General features: G+C 45.4%; 8 protein-coding genes across 8 annotated transcripts; 4 read left to right on the forward strand and 4 right to left on the reverse strand.

Moving 5' to 3' along the window:
• Positions 1-230: 230 nt before the first annotated feature.
• V2V93DRAFT_324293 (uncharacterized protein) lies at positions 231-1,598 on the forward strand (the record flags this gene model as incomplete). Its single annotated transcript, XM_066907466.1, has 3 exons — positions 231-526; positions 596-1,022; positions 1,086-1,598. The coding sequence occupies 3 exons, from the start codon at positions 231-233 to the stop codon at positions 1,596-1,598; spliced, it is 1,236 nt and encodes a 411-aa protein (XP_066765567.1).
• A 388-nt stretch (positions 1,599-1,986) lies between these two features.
• On the forward strand, positions 1,987-3,879 carry V2V93DRAFT_369438 (uncharacterized protein). Its single transcript, XM_066910020.1, has 5 exons — positions 1,987-2,126; positions 2,231-2,287; positions 2,351-2,384; positions 2,439-2,491; positions 2,556-3,879. The coding sequence occupies exons 1-5, from the start codon at positions 2,079-2,081 to the stop codon at positions 3,471-3,473; spliced, it is 1,110 nt and encodes a 369-aa protein (XP_066765568.1). The 5' UTR covers positions 1,987-2,078; the 3' UTR covers positions 3,474-3,879.
• Positions 3,880-3,917: 38 nt separating this feature from the next.
• V2V93DRAFT_369442 (Spermidine/spermine synthase) lies at positions 3,918-5,369 on the forward strand. Its single transcript, XM_066910021.1, has 4 exons — positions 3,918-4,021; positions 4,134-4,317; positions 4,383-4,768; positions 4,892-5,369. Exons 1-4 carry the CDS (start codon positions 3,988-3,990, stop codon positions 5,173-5,175), a joined length of 888 nt encoding a protein of 295 aa, XP_066765569.1. The 5' UTR covers positions 3,918-3,987; the 3' UTR covers positions 5,176-5,369.
• Positions 5,319-6,708, reverse strand: V2V93DRAFT_386242 (band 7 family-domain-containing protein). Its single transcript, XM_066912267.1, has 2 exons — positions 6,652-6,708; positions 5,319-6,589 (listed from the first exon to the last, which is right to left on the reverse strand). The coding sequence occupies exons 1-2, from the start codon at positions 6,680-6,682 to the stop codon at positions 5,781-5,783; spliced, it is 840 nt and encodes a 279-aa protein (XP_066765570.1). The 5' UTR covers positions 6,683-6,708; the 3' UTR covers positions 5,319-5,780.
• Positions 6,709-6,860: 152 nt separating this feature from the next.
• V2V93DRAFT_369448 (cytochrome b-c1 complex subunit 8) lies at positions 6,861-7,634 on the forward strand. The gene is made up of 5 exons (XM_066910022.1): positions 6,861-6,927; positions 6,985-7,041; positions 7,098-7,115; positions 7,193-7,352; positions 7,417-7,634. The coding sequence occupies exons 2-5, from the start codon at positions 6,993-6,995 to the stop codon at positions 7,469-7,471; spliced, it is 282 nt and encodes a 93-aa protein (XP_066765571.1). The 5' UTR covers positions 6,861-6,927; positions 6,985-6,992; the 3' UTR covers positions 7,472-7,634.
• V2V93DRAFT_369449 (ATP-NAD kinase-like domain-containing protein) lies at positions 7,571-9,345 on the reverse strand. The gene has a single exon (XM_066910023.1). It carries the CDS (start codon positions 9,216-9,218, stop codon positions 7,776-7,778), a length of 1,443 nt encoding a protein of 480 aa, XP_066765572.1. The 5' UTR covers positions 9,219-9,345; the 3' UTR covers positions 7,571-7,775.
• On the reverse strand, positions 9,346-10,705 carry V2V93DRAFT_369451 (putative reticulon-like protein RtnA). Its single transcript, XM_066910024.1, has 4 exons — positions 10,557-10,705; positions 10,255-10,416; positions 9,914-10,186; positions 9,346-9,819 (listed from the first exon to the last, which is right to left on the reverse strand). The coding sequence occupies exons 1-4, from the start codon at positions 10,588-10,590 to the stop codon at positions 9,557-9,559; spliced, it is 732 nt and encodes a 243-aa protein (XP_066765573.1). The 5' UTR covers positions 10,591-10,705; the 3' UTR covers positions 9,346-9,556.
• Positions 10,706-10,874: 169 nt separating this feature from the next.
• On the reverse strand, positions 10,875-13,359 carry V2V93DRAFT_369454 (fork head domain-containing protein). The gene is made up of 4 exons (XM_066910025.1): positions 13,119-13,359; positions 12,110-13,054; positions 11,137-11,818; positions 10,875-11,068 (listed from the first exon to the last, which is right to left on the reverse strand). The coding sequence occupies exons 1-4, from the start codon at positions 13,207-13,209 to the stop codon at positions 11,008-11,010; spliced, it is 1,779 nt and encodes a 592-aa protein (XP_066765574.1). The 5' UTR covers positions 13,210-13,359; the 3' UTR covers positions 10,875-11,007.
• Positions 13,360-14,246: the final 887 nt, after the last annotated feature.

Raw genomic sequence — 14,246 nt, forward strand, 5'->3', positions numbered from 1 at the left:
TATCTATAGATTATCCATATACTGTATTACACGAGTAGATACATACAGCAGCATAATAGATGAGACCTTGTCAGGGGCTCTGCGGGGGAGGCGTAAGCCGTGCGTCAGTCAACCTCTGAGCCGCAGTCTTTTTTTCCCTGTTCTCTAGTCTTTAGTACCGGCATCCGCCTGTTGATTCGATAAAAACAATACAGTCTGATTTATTAAGAAAATACAAACCTGTTGTCAAAATGTCGATACTTTTCAGATCTGCACTCACTAGAGCCGTCCCTCGTCACATTAACGCATTCGCTCGATCCTCTTCATCATCATCATCATCATCATCATCATCATCATCATCATCATCCTCTTCGGCATTGAAAAGGACGCCACTATACAATTTACATTTGGCTCATGGCGCCACGATGGTGCCGTTTGCGGGATATTCTATGCCTGTCTTATATGCTTCACAGACACATGTCGAGTCGCATAAGTGGGTGCGTAAAGAGGCAGGGTTGTTTGATGTCTCACACATGGTTCAGCATAGGTTTGTCTTTTGATTACTTTTGATTATCCTTTTCTATTTATGAGTAGGAAGCTGACGCGAAAGCTGAAGATTCCGAGGAAAAAGAGCTGCCGCATTTTTGGAAAGAATCACTCCGGCGGGAATACATGAATTGCAACCATTCCACTCTACCCTTTCAACATTGCTACTCCCCGAAACGGGCGGTATAGTAGATGACACAATCATCACCAAGCACTCCGCCGAGGACTTCTATGTGGTAACGAATGCGGGATGCCGTGATTCTGATTTACAATATATTGCACAGCAAATGCAAGATTTCAATGATGTAGAACATGAGGTTCTTGACGGATGGGGAATATTAGCTGTGCAAGGCCCTCGCGCTGCTGAGGTTTTGCAAAAAGTTGTTAAAGAAGATTTAGGTAAGATCAAATTCGGAATGGCTGCCTACATTGGGTTCAGTAATGGCGACAAATATCATGTTGCGCGCGGTGGGTACACCGGAGAAGATGGGTTTGAGGTGTGCTTTTGTCTCTATTTTCTTCATGATTCACAGAGAATTAACACTTATCTCTTTGATTAGATTTCCTTACCTGGCGACAAGACCGCATCATTTACGCAGCATCTACTAGGTGAATCAGATTCTATACTCAAACTAGCCGGTCTGGCAGCTCGCGACTCGCTGCGTCTCGAAGCAGGCATGTGCCTATACGGCCACGATATTGACGAGCAAACAACGCCAATCGAGGCCTCGCTAGCATGGACTATCCCTTCGCGCCGGCGCTCCGATGGCGGCTTCCACGGCTACGAGCGCATCGCGGCGCAGCTTCGCGACGGCGTCACGAGACGTCGCGTGGGATTGACCATAAGTGGACCACCTGCACGAGAAGGTTGCGCGGTATATGATGGCGAGAAAGTGATCGGTAAAATCACGTCCGGCAGCCCGTCGCCATCATTGGGTACAAATGTTGCAATGGGGTATTTGGAGAAGGGGTATTGGAAGGCTGGCACAGAGGTGCAGGTTGAGGTGCGCGGACGCAAGAGGGAGGGAGTAGTCGCGCGCATGCCGTTTGTCAAGACACAGTATTTCAGATGAGTGTGGCATATCTACAAGCAGATATAGTTGAACGAGAGCATTATATAAGCCAATAATAAGCAGCGGTGAGTGGCGGAGGCCGAGTGCCGTCCGGACCGAACGAAGCGGAGGGAGAATGAAGTGGGAGGCAAAAAAGTCGCCTTTGTTTGCACGAGCCGACAAGAAGATGCCTGCGAAGTACACACGCTTATAATGCAATGTTATCTACACTTGTAATAGACTGTAGCAGCAGCTATTCTATAAACCAATGGAATACCTACAAACACTGAAATTTCATAAAACCCATTGAGGGGCTTTGAAGCCCCGCCGCTGCCAGCTCCGGAGCTAGTCCGAAAAAGGAAGGTTCAGGGGTCTCGGAGTCTGATTGGCCCCGCGACAGCCGGCGCAGGGCCTCGGTGTTGGGCCTCTTTTGCTTCTGCTTCGTCGCCTTTTCTATCTTCACCGTCTGTTATTCCTTCTTTTAATTGCTTCAAGTCCACAATGATCTCCTTCTCTCGCAGTGTCGTGGCTTCGCGCCCGGCTGTTATGGTACGTGTGCAGAGAGCGGCGAGAGAGTGATGGTGGACTACTCTTGGCTGTGGTTTCTTCGCTGCGCACAACAAAAGTGTTAACGTCTTTTCTTTTCGTTATAGGCCTTTCGTCGTTTCAATTCCGACGTCGCTGCCTTCAAAGGTGTCAAGAATGCTGCTGTACGGTTTTTTAATTTTCTGTTAGCCTCTGTTTTGCCTTTTTGTCTAATTTGAATCGTGCAGGGCAAGTACACTGTCACCTTGATCGAGGGCGATGGTATATTCTCTTTTGCTTTCCCATTTTTCATTTTTCTTTCTAACCTGAGCTCAGGTATCGGAACTGAAATTTCTGCTGCTGTTAAGGATATCTACGCTGCTGCCAAGGTAGGCAACTTCGAGATCACATCGGGTTATGCTTATTCGCTCACACTGTCGAAACTTCATTTAGGTCCCCATCACTTGGGAGCCCGTTGATGTCACTCCGATCCTCAAGGATGGCAAGACTGCAATCCCCGACGAAGCCATTGCCTCCGTCAAGCGTAACTTCGTCGCCCTCAAGGGCCCGCTCGCGACTCCTATTGGCAAGGGCCACGTCTCGCTCAACCTCACCTTGCGCCGCACATTCAACCTCTTTGCCAACCTGCGTCCCTGCCGCTCCGTTGTCGGCTACAAGACTCCCTACGACAACGTAGATACCGTCCTCATCCGTGAAAACACAGAGGGTGAATACTCTGGCATTGAGCACGTCGTCGTCGACGGCGTTGTGCAGTCCATCAAACTCATCACTCGTCCTGCTTGCGAACGCGTGATCCGCTACGCATTCCAGCACGCCATCGCGACCGGCAAGCCGAAGGTTCTCGTCGTGCACAAGGCTTCAATCATGAAGATGTCCGATGGTCTTTTCTTGCAGATCGCGCGTGAAGTCGCCAAGGAGTACCCGCAAATCGAGCTTGGCGCCGAACTCCTCGACAACACTTGCCTTAAGATCGTCACTGATCCTGAACCGTACAAGCCCGTCGTCATGGTTATGCCCAACCTTTACGGTGACATTCTTTCCGACATGTGCTCGGGTCTCATTGGTGGTCTCGGTCTTACCCCCTCTGGTAATATGGGTGATGAGGTCTCCATCTTCGAGGCCGTCCACGGGTCGGCTCCCGATATTGCCGGCAAGGGTCTCGCTAATCCCACGGCGCTGCTGTTGTCCTCCGTTATGATGCTTCGTCACATGAAGCTCAACGAGTATGCTGACAAGATCGAAAACGCTGTTTTGTCTACCATTGCCTCAGGACCCGAAAATATCACAGGTGATTTGAAGGGTACCGCAAACACAAAGCACTTTACCGAGGAGATCATCAAGCGTCTGTAAACTGTTTGTTCCTTTTTTTTTTATGTCTACTTCGGTTACTTAGACTAGAGTGCTGATTTGAATGGATGTATGTGTTTTATTTTCGAGCTACATGATTTTTTCTCTTTTACTGAGATTTGTTTTTTTCTTACAAAATTTAATTTTTCACGCGGGTTTGTTGTTTGCAATACGCATGCATTATTTTGTTGATTTTTTTTGATTTGTTTGCCGTTATTGCAGATTATTCGTGAAAAAAAAAGAAAGAAAAAGCAAAGAGAAGAATAAGAATGGATGATACGTAAAAATTAGATCTTTATTTCAGTATACAGTTCAAGTATTAGCATTTCTGAGGAAGATTTTGAATGAAGGTGCTATCACGTGATATCTTAAGGAACCCTATCCTCGCTCCTTGCTCGCTTTTTTGGCGGGACACTTTTCAAAATCTATTAAGATTTTTTTTTCTCTCTTTTTGATACAGCCCATTTTACTTGTTATTGTTGCTGTTGCTGAACAAATCTCAAACAGAAAGAAAACAATGTCTGAAGAACTTACGCACGCTACTATTAAGGGTATGTTTTATATAAATTTGAAATTAGATCCCTGATAAATTCCTGATTCAAATTTCGATTCAGACTGAGGAACAGTTTCATAAGCAACAGAACTAACCTGATATGACTGCAGATGGCTGGTTCCGTGAAGTGTCGGATGAGTTATGGCCTGGTCAGGCTATGACTTTGCGGGTCAATCAGATTTTGCATGTCGAGAAGTCAAAATATCAGGACGTTTTGGTGTTTGAGAGTTCCAATTATGGAAACGTGCTCGTTCTTGATGGTGTTATTCAGGCCACCGAACGCGACGAATTTGCGTAAGTTTTCTTGATCTCTTTTTTCTAAATTCAAGAGAGAAACGTCTGGCTAATCCTGAGAATAGCTATCAGGAGATGATCACTCACCTCGCTATGTTCAACCACCCCAATCCCAAGCGTGTCCTCGTTATCGGCGGTGGCGATGGTGGTGTTCTCCGCGAAGTCGTCAAGCACGAGTGCGTTGAAGAGGCCATTCTCTGCGACATTGATGAATGTGTTATCCGCGTGTCAAAGAAGTATCTTCCTTCGATGGCCGTCGGACTGCAGCATCCCAAGGCTAAAGTCTATGTCGAGGACGGTTTCAAGTTCTTGGCTCAGTATAAGAACCATTTCGACGTTATTATCACCGATTCTTCTGACCCTGAGGGTCCTGCCGAGTCGCTTTTCCAGAAGCCGTACTTTGAGCTTTTAAATGATGCGCTGACTGAGAACGGCGTGATCACTACCCAAGGTTGTGCTGTGCTGTTTCTAATACCTAAATGCTCTGTCTGAAGTATTCTCAGTAGTACATGACGAGCAATTCTTAATAAATTTAAACAGTGAGATGCAGAAGTACTAATATTTGTTTATTTAGCTGAAAACATCTGGTTGCACATGCCCTTGATTCGCGATCTCAAGAAAGCCTGCTCGGAAGTTTTTCCTGTCGCCGAATACGCATACACGACTATTCCCACCTATCCTTCTGGCCAGATCGGATTCATGGTCTGCAGCAAGGATCCCTCGCGTAAAGTCAACGAGCCTTTGCGCATCAACAATATCGACGAAGAGAAGGAGAAGTACCGATACTACAATGCCGAAATTCATAAAGCCTCTTTCGTGCTGCCTACTTGGGCCCGCACCTTTTTGAACGGAAAATAAATTTCCTTGAACCCTTTTTTTTCTTTCTCGAGAGTAGTTTTGTTGAGTAATTGCGTACATATTTAGGTTATTGGTGTCGTTCTGTAAGCCTTCGAAGAATATCCCTACAGAGTGAATTAGCCGTGGTTTAACAAAAAAGTTGTGTTCTGGCTTTGTATTATTATCGGAAATATACATACATTGTTTCATTTTTATTTTCTTTCAAATTATGCGTAGTAGAAATTGCAGTAAAGGGAATAGCGATGGAAGAACTATCACAAACAAATCCTGCTTTTTAGATGTAGAGAAGCATTTGACAAAGGAATACGCTGATCTGCAGTACGTCACATGAACTATCATCCACCACGACTATCATAATGATTTAGTGTAATGAATACTCGATGCATAAAGCTACTAAAACATCTTGGATCGAAGATGATGATTCAAATTTTTGGCCCGTCATACAACCAAATTATGGCAGACAGAAAATCCCTTCGTCAGCAAAAGCACACTACACAAATCTTTAAGAAGGGGAAAAAATTTATTTACAAGTATATAGCAACCAGCTCTAGCAAATAGAAGAGCCGGATAGTATATACGAATACAAGAAAAGGGCTGAAGAGAGCTTATCTACCGACATTCAATAGTAAGGCACTAGCCGCAGCACCATTCTGATCACCGCCTGGCACATAAGTGACATTTCCTGACTTTGCAAGAGTACTTGCGATCTCCTTGGCTGCCTCAATGCGTCTGATAAGAATCAAACCATCACCATTCTTATCCAAAGCCTTTGATATAGTTTCAGCAGCTTCAGCTTCACCTTCGGCGCGAATAACAGACGCCTGACGTTCCTGTTCCGCACGCTCGACTACGAATCGAGCACGCTCAGCATCTTGTTGCGCAATTTGCTTCTCCTCGACAGCCTTGGTAAAATCTCTACCAAAAGTCATATGCGTGATTGATACATCTTCAAGCGCGATATTAAATTCCGACGCACGCTTAACCAAATCATCACGAATCCTCGCCGAAACAATCTCTCTCTGCGTAATCAACTCCGCCGCATCAAACTGCGCAACGATCGCCTTTAAGACTTCGTTACCGATCGATGGCAATATACGCTCATCATAGTCTAATCCGAGATTCTGGTAAATCTGCGGTAAATGGGTTACGTCAGGTCTATGCAAAACTCGCAGCGTCAGCGATACCATTTGCAGATCCTTTGATCCCGTAGTTGTCGAGATATTTCGCGGAGTAGTACGGACATCCATGATTACCGCCTTTTGAAGCCATGGAATCAAGAAATGAGTTCCCTCGGAAATAACAGTCTGTTTGACACCGGAAAGTCTGTCAAAGATGACGGCGCGGGTACCACCTTTGACATCGTACATTGACGACTGCGCAATGGATGCGCCAATAGCGACAGGGAAAGCGAAGCCTGTATAGATTATTAGTATTAGACGCAAAACATAGAAAATTTTGTAAAATCGATATACTCACGATAGATCCAGGTCAGCGCTCGAACAGACATTGTATTTGCAGAGCTTTTGAGGAGCTTTTTTGCGTGGCGAGTTCAGTAGTGTTCTACCGTCTCTCTTCTCCTCAAATCACGTGACATACTAGAACCAACCCCTTGAAATGTAATTACAACCAGGCCAATGAGGACGGGCGCAAAAGACAAGACGACTTTCGGAGGTCGTCAACTTTCTCGTGTCTTTTGAAGTCTTGCTTTTGTATACTCTACGACTATTCTTACTTATTACCATTTTTTCTATTGTACGAATATCATATAACTCTGATATATTGGGTTAATTACTGATCTGTTATTTGTAGAATACATAATGGGTGGACCGGAACCGCATGGATATATGGGCTGGTGGGGACACATGGGTAAGTATTTATCATCTCTTTATTATATTCTACAAAGGCTAATCAATTATAACTAGGTGGTCCCAAGCAGAGAGGTACTTCATCAGCAATCAGCTTTCTACTAATAAACTAAAAAGATAAGAAATCAAAGACTAACATCAATCAATCAAAGGAATCGTGACTTACTCCGTCTCATCGTACGCACAAAAGCCCTTCGCCGGCGCTCTGTACAATTTCTTTTTCAACACCTTCCGCCGAGTCTCCTCGCAGGCTATCTTTGTTATCCTTCCTGCTTCTGGACTGATCTATGTCATCGACAAGGCCCGAGCAAGGTGCGTTCAGTTATGTGTTTATGTGTTTAGCTGAGGTCTGCTAACGTCTTGTTATTATGTGTAGAAACGAGTATCTCTACAGCAAGGCTGGTCGTGAAGAGTTGGAGGCTATGATGTAATATACCTCTCCTCATTGTTTGGTCTAAATACATTACTTAAATACGTTACTTGAATACAATGAAATCTCATTGATTTTGCCTAGTTGATAAAAATAATGATAATGATAATATCAGAATTTTATTGCTCATAACCGCTATTAACATGACCTCATAAAAATTCGCTAGTCTCTTAAATACATTGCTACACAAAAAAACGCCTAAACAAAAGAAAATAAAGGAAAAAGAAAGGAAAAAGAGAACTAAAGCCCATGCATAAATCTAAACTCAATGAAAAAATAACATTATGTAGAAAAAGAATATGCTACTATCGATCTAGATTTAAAAATGAAAACTCCTTATGCAGCGGACTCGACGGGACTGTAGTAGCAGTCGACTGCGGTGTACCCCCGCTCAGCATCGTGCTGCTCGAACTACTACTGAAAAACACACTATCGTCAATATCCCACTCGTCTTCAGACGCACCCCCGCCTCCAGGTGTATTACTCGTGCTTGAATCGTCGTCATCAAGGAACTCCTTGAACGGCTTCTGCTGCTCTCGTACATTCCACTTAAGGGTACGACTCACTGCCTCGATGTAATCCATCGGACCCGCGGTCACCGTCGGAAAGGGATACTGCGATGCTGTGACAGTGACGTAGTCACCAGAGCGCAGCTCGACGCGATGACGACCATCGAAGGATGCCCATGCAGTATTTCGCGCGCCACCAGGTACACTGACTTTGAGAAGCATACTATCGGGAAGTAGCATGGGGCGGAAGGAGAGAGTATGCGGGCAAATTGGCGTGACTGAAATGGCAGGAATCTCGGGATGCACAAGTGATCCTCCAGCCGAAAGCGAGTAGGCCGTGGATCCGGTTGGCGTTGAAAGAATAAGACCGTCGGCTTGAACTTTGGTCAAAAGATGGTTGTTACCGTATAACTCAAGCATCGAAATCCACGGTGATGGGCCGCGATCGATTACAATCTCGTTAATAACTTCAAATGTTTCGGTTTGATGCCCTCCCTTGTGCACCGAGCATGTGAATCTCATGCGTAGATTGATATTTATGCCTTCGTCAAATACACGATTGAGATGCAGCTCATGGTCAGTATAAGCAAAATTTGTCAAAAACCCAAGCGAGCCAAGCGAGAACGCCAACACAGGTGGCACAATCCGCTGAAACAGCCACGACGTGTACAACACCGTACCATCCCCACCGAGAGTCAACACAAGATCAAACAAATCAGGCATAGTCCTGGTCAATTCTGGCGTCCAATATCGCAGATTTGTCTCTGCCCTGGGCTCCTCAGCAAGCATACCTTCGGCATTAAAACGCTTCGATAGCCGCAGCTTTGCGTCAACATACACGCATATTCCTCTTGTCTTGATCAGCCACATTGCAAGCTGTCTCGTCAGCACAATCAGCGAGTTATCACGCGCTTTGGTGACTATCAGCACTGAGCGCAAGTCGACTTTGATCGTCGCCTGTCCGATTCTCTTTGCTAATTCACGCACACCGGTGGCGGTCTGCACAAGCGACGAGTGTGAGAGATGCGAGAAGGTCTCTGCCGAGAACTCGCGCAGAACTGCAGACACATCTACTGCGTCATCAAGGCGTGAGTGCACAAAGCAGGGCTTGCGAAAGTAATCATTAAGACCTTCGATCGATGACAAAATCGTGTCTGGAGTCTGCTCGACGGCGGACGATGGTGAGTCTGGGCTCATCGTCGTTTGCAGTCTGCAGCTGCCCTTATCGGTGCTCGCCATACTGCTGCTTGTAGATAATACTGTGTCCTCTTTACTTGCAGCTATCTTGCCGAGGAGGACGAAGAGCACGCAGAAGAAGAGAGTGCGGAGCAACGGCTAAATTAACAATGCTGATAGTCTAATAACAAGCGGGACGATATGTGGAGAGCCGTAGACAAAATCCCACCGAAGAGTACAAAACCCTTCAGAGTCACACCGCCCCGCCTCGCCACTTTTTCTACTTCCGCCGGCTTACACTTATCTACCGTTTATGTTTCCAGCTGTTATAAAGATATAAGTCTGTGTATTTCATGTCGTTACGCGAGGGAGACACTTGCCCCTCTCAGCCGGCTACGCAATTACGTAGAAGCAGCAGCAGCAGGAGTCTCGGTGCTCGCAGCAACAGGCACAGGAGGCATATTGCGCTTATATCCAACCTTATCAAGACCCTTCGACACGTATCCGCCAGCAACCTTCGCGCCCTTATCGTACTGCTCCTTTAGCTGGCCTCGCGCCTTCTCAGTCTTTGCATCGATCGTCTTTTTCGCAGTGTCTATCTGAGCGTCGATCTGCTTCTGGAAAGTGAAGTAGATTGGCGGTGCAGTGAATGCCACAGTCACTCCTGCAGTAACAGTCAGTTAGCACTGCAACTCGTAATTACTCTTGCACACATCCACTGAAAACAAAAACAAAAAAAGAAAAGCAAAGAGGCTTACCAAAAAACACGAGCGTCCAGATAGACACAAATTTAACCATTACATACGCAAAATACGATCCTACGAATGCGAGCAAGGTACCCGGAACACTCTCAACAAAAACAAGCTTCTGAGCTTCAACCAGCAAGAAATTGACCAACACAATGATTTCATCGAAGATGGGATCAACTACTGCCTTTGAGACTGTAAAGTATCCCTTGAATGTTTTTATCGAAGAAACAAACCCCGGAGATCTTCCCAATGCTCGTCCAACAAATTCGATAACAACGACAGCTAAACCAAACACACACGCATCAGCGTCTACTCATTCAAACATTTCTTAATAGATCAAGCACACTTACTTCCGAGCGCGCGATACGCCGTATTGAATAGCAAATTAACAACATTGATATATTTCACAGCAATCAGCGAAACAAGCAATCCCGAAAAAGCAATCGCGGAATTCAGTACATTCTTCCACGTTACAAGATCCGAAATAAGCGTCTTGTATTTATCAGACGGAGCTATAGCATTTTGTACATCGATCAGTCTTTCATGATTTTCTCAATCAATAAATCATCATATTCAATGGCATTCTATATTTATTATTAGATATCGATTCGATCTTTCAGAAGTAATCAATGCAAAAAAACCTACCACTCACGATCAATCCTCACGGGCGCAGCACTAGTAGACATTTTTAACAATCTTTGGCCTATGAATTCAATGAAGTATGATTAACTTCTAATAAAAATTTTTTGTGATCCGCGAAATATTAGAATTCAGCAGGATTGTCGAAGAACAAAGTAGGATCAGACCGTGGAAAAACCAGGAATCGTTTGCGGCGCGTTGGCTTTTAAATATTAGAGAAATGCACGTGCACTTGTGCTGTCTTTATCCTGTCTGTGCCAATCATCATACGTCATCCTTCTGGCAGTCTACTCCATGATTTACTCTCTACATCGTTATTCTCTTCGTAGAATTCAGTAAATGAAAGATAAATAAGTTAAATTCAAGTTCAAATCAATTACGCAACTCCCGCTCCAAATAAGCAAAAACTTGCTTTCCCTTCCGGTATATCATACATGTACGCACCCGCCAATAGCTCAATCATCTCACGATTCGAGTCCCTCACTAGACTTGCCGTTTCTCCATTTGCCGATCTGCTTAAACCCTCTAATAATAAGTTTTAATTAGCGTCTCTTTCTCATTTTTTTCATTTGTAAAATGTTATAGATACTCACCTAGTCAAATCTACGCCTTGCAAATCACCAAGCCCGTCGGTCTCACCACTTCCCGCAGCAGCGCCAGCAACAGATGAACCAGCTCCATTCACGCCTGCAACGGCATTCACCGCATCAAACAACACATTCCCGTTGCCATTTAAACGCTGTGGCGACCGTGGTTCCAGCTTCCCTTCATCATCCTCATCTAGTTGTTGTTGTTGTTGTTGTTGCTGCTGCTGCTGCTTTTGCTGGCGCGCGCTATAAGGCGACGTCTGCTCATTAGCAACCGGCGAATTATCATACTTTGTCGGCGAATAATCCTGCTTCACTGGTGTCGACAACAAATGCATAAAATTCCAAAACTGAGCAGGCGAACTATTGGGTAAAAACGACGACGGCAGCTGTTTCTGCTGACCAGACGATGGCGGCGCAAGTGCAAGCGCATCCGTCTTTCGACTTACTATCGGCGTCTTCGTCTCGCTATTACTGCGCAGCCCTAAAGAAATCGGACTGCCTGTCGATACTACCGATGCCGACGATCCGGTCTGCGACTGCTGCGTCGGTAATGATTGCTGGGACTGTTGCTGCTGCTGTGATTGTGATGACTGTGAATGTTGATGTTGCTGCTCAGGTGCATGTGCAGGCAACACTGCTGCTGTGTTTTCCATTTCAGCCAAATCAGATACGTGATTTACAGTCGCTGATTGTCCATGCATTAAGTTAGCATATTCTCATCGTTCTTCAGATCTAGCGGCGGCGCTCTCCTTGATATAGCCCAACATCATGCTTCTGCGACTCGGCAATGGCTTCATCGATTTTGATGCTTGAAAGTTTCTCTCATTTTTTAAACTCGATCTCTTTCTTTCAAAATATTTACCTCCATCCTCTCTCTTTAATCGCCTGTGATCGCTTCTCGCTGAATCATTCATTGTGGGCAGGTACAGTGAGGTAGCGCGCACTTCTAAATCTATCAAATTGGGGTTATATATACCTGATGTTTGCTTAGGTGGTGTGCTATACGTCATCGTCGCTCCTGGCGAATTCATGCTAAGCGGTAGTTGCGATCCCGCAAGTGGCATTCCCGTACCTGACACAGGCGTAATACTCGGTCGCCCATGGCCTGCAAAAAGCGCGGCGCCTCGCCGTCGCGAAAGCTCCTTATCTTGCAGTTTTTTGATGTACTCATCACGATATTCGGGATTTATCTGCCACTTCATTCCTTTGCCTGGCTCATCAGTTGCTCGTGGCACCTTCTGAAATGCTTTACTCAATGACAAATTGTGTCGGATCGAGTTTTGCCAGCCAGTCTTTGCGTGACGGTAAAATGAATAATGATCTGATATCCAGCTGTATATCGCCGCCAGAGTGAGCTTACCTTCATCACTCGACAGGATCGCCTGGGAAATCATTGTCGCGTAGCTATACGGCGGCTTGATGTCGCGCGCCTCATCCATACTTAAATCGTTGTATGTATTGTCAATAGTCTCGACTCCACGCACCTGTGGTTTTGTTATTATCGCCACACCCTTGGGATATGCTACCGATGAGTTTGTCGGTGGTGCGCGAGAGCTAATCATTTCTGACTCGTCGTACTCCTGCATGTGCTGGCTGCTATCGATATCTCCCGGCACCTGGTCCGGCAAGACAAACATCATTTGCACACCACCAATATCAAGAATACTACCGCTGTGCAAAGCCTGGCTACGTCCGCCCTTATATGTCGCTCCGTCGATTTTGACGCCATTGCGGCCTGTCACTTCAATAATCCAAACTCGCATGTTAAGGTCGTAGCGAACTATAGCATGTTTACGTGAAACTACTTTCGTAGGACCAAGATCGATATCAACGCGATCGGGATCCAGTTGCCCTGCTACAGGCTCAGAGTATCTGCCGATTGTGACACTCAGTTCGCGAACGTAATATGTCCAAGTAGCGCCTAGATTCGATCAGTATCAGCAACCAGCTTTATCCCTCCAAGCTAGCAATATGAATTATCTCACCCGCTAATTTAGCATATGCTTGCACATCAGTATTTGAGGCAGAGATTGCATTCGCGTAGTCAACGGCAACCTGCACCAAGTGGTCAGGCATTGTCAGATTCTGAATGATTGTATTGAGATTGTCCGGTTGTGAGAGCGGCCGCTCGTCGTCGAAGGTAGACTAATTCCAGATATTCATTTTAAAAAAAGTTCAACAAAATCGGTTATATCAATCAGCAAAATTACTTTTCGTTTCCGGCTCTTGCGGTCCGCTGACGATGGAGCCATTTCCATCGGAGACGGTGCTGCTATTGGCACACCATACCTGTTATGTCTAGGTCGTTTTGAGGGCGAAGACATATTCTAGAGAAAACACGGAAAATGTTAGAAACTGGATATATGAGATCTGGGTGCCGGTTTGTGGAGTAGAATTGAGAAGATGCGCATTGCAAACATAATCGCCACAGATCAAATCTAGCTGTTGTGTGCACTTGCCAAGTCCTTCAATGCACCAAGATACTCTGTTTTTACAGTCTAAAAAAAACCGACAAGACAACACACAGCAACAGACGAGTCTTGCGCACGATGACAATGCAAAACAAGCCGCGCTAGACTGATCGAGTTTGCACAGTCCTCACAAATATTGGTAAACCCGATCCGATCCATTCACGCAGTCGACTAAATTGCAAATAGTAGCACGTACCTCCTTCTTCAATTATGAATAAACAGAAGCTAAAACGCTAGCTGACGGAGGCAAAGTGAACAAATGAGAGAGAAAGTGGTAGCTTGCTAGTAAGCGCTTGCCGAGCGGCTTATCGCGAATAAACAAACAGGTCCGGGGCGCGCAAACAAGAGATGAATATAGCAAGCGGGGAATATATTCAGCTGGTCGGCAGATACGATAATATAATAAGATACTAGCAGGCAAAAGATGTGCAAGTTGTTGATGATGACGGGAAGAGCGTTCAAAGCAAGGTTGCGGTGATTGGCTTCGTCGCTCGAATTTTGCGTAGGCTGGGAAAAAAAACTAAAAGGAAAACAAACAAATCGGTTTTCAGTCTGCTTCCGTAAACAAACCTTTCCCAGCCTTTGCTCGCTGCTCTTTTCAAGTCTAATGTGGTTAGGGATTCGGGGATCTGCGCCTCTCAT

Source organism: Kockiozyma suomiensis (genome assembly GCF_038497685.1).
Source record: "Kockiozyma suomiensis strain NRRL Y-17356 unplaced genomic scaffold V2V93scaffold_7, whole genome shotgun sequence".
NCBI classification, from domain to species: Eukaryota; Fungi; Ascomycota; class Lipomycetes; order Lipomycetales; family Lipomycetaceae; genus Kockiozyma; species Kockiozyma suomiensis.

Bases quoted from the DNA above. Each gene is read 5' to 3' on its own strand.
- V2V93DRAFT_369451 (XM_066910024.1), bottom strand. From the start codon at position 10,590: ATGTCTACTAGTGCTGCGCCCGTGAGGATTGATC. The intron at 10,417-10,556 runs GTGAGTGGTAGG...AAAATGCTATAG, and splicing joins TGCGCCCGTGAGGATTGATC to CTCCGTCTGATAAATACAAG. The intron at 10,187-10,254 runs GTAAGTGTGCTT...TGTTTGGTTTAG, and splicing joins GGCGTATCGCGCGCTCGGAA to CTGTCGTTGTTATCGAATTT.
- V2V93DRAFT_369454 (XM_066910025.1), bottom strand. From the start codon at position 13,209: ATGCCTGACCACTTGGTGCAGGTTGCCGTTGACTACGCGAATGCAATC. The intron at 13,055-13,118 runs GTGAGATAATTC...GATCGAATCTAG, and splicing joins AGCATATGCTAAATTAGCGG to GCGCTACTTGGACATATTAC. The intron at 11,069-11,136 runs GTGAGTATCTAT...ACTTATTATTAG, and splicing joins CAAGGCGTAGATTTGACTAG to AGGGTTTAAGCAGATCGGCA.
- V2V93DRAFT_369442 (XM_066910021.1), top strand. From the start codon at position 3,988: ATGTCTGAAGAACTTACGCACGCTACTATTAAGG. The intron at 4,022-4,133 runs GTATGTTTTATA...ATATGACTGCAG, and splicing joins TACGCACGCTACTATTAAGG to ATGGCTGGTTCCGTGAAGTG. The intron at 4,318-4,382 runs GTAAGTTTTCTT...TCCTGAGAATAG, and splicing joins ACCGAACGCGACGAATTTGC to CTATCAGGAGATGATCACTC.
- V2V93DRAFT_386242 (XM_066912267.1), bottom strand. From the start codon at position 6,682: ATGTCTGTTCGAGCGCTGACCTGGATCTATC. The intron at 6,590-6,651 runs GTGAGTATATCG...TAATCTATACAG, and splicing joins AGCGCTGACCTGGATCTATC to GCTTCGCTTTCCCTGTCGCT.
- V2V93DRAFT_369449 (XM_066910023.1), bottom strand. From the start codon at position 9,218: ATGGCGAGCACCGATAAGGGCAGCTGCAGACTGCAAACGACGATGAGC.
- V2V93DRAFT_369438 (XM_066910020.1), top strand. From the start codon at position 2,079: ATGATCTCCTTCTCTCGCAGTGTCGTGGCTTCGCGCCCGGCTGTTATG. The intron at 2,127-2,230 runs GTACGTGTGCAG...TTTTCGTTATAG, and splicing joins CTTCGCGCCCGGCTGTTATG to GCCTTTCGTCGTTTCAATTC. The intron at 2,385-2,438 runs GTATATTCTCTT...ACCTGAGCTCAG, and splicing joins CACCTTGATCGAGGGCGATG to GTATCGGAACTGAAATTTCT.
- V2V93DRAFT_369448 (XM_066910022.1), top strand. From the start codon at position 6,993: ATGGGTGGACCGGAACCGCATGGATATATGGGCTGGTGGGGACACATG. The intron at 7,353-7,416 runs GTGCGTTCAGTT...TATTATGTGTAG, and splicing joins ATCGACAAGGCCCGAGCAAG to AAACGAGTATCTCTACAGCA.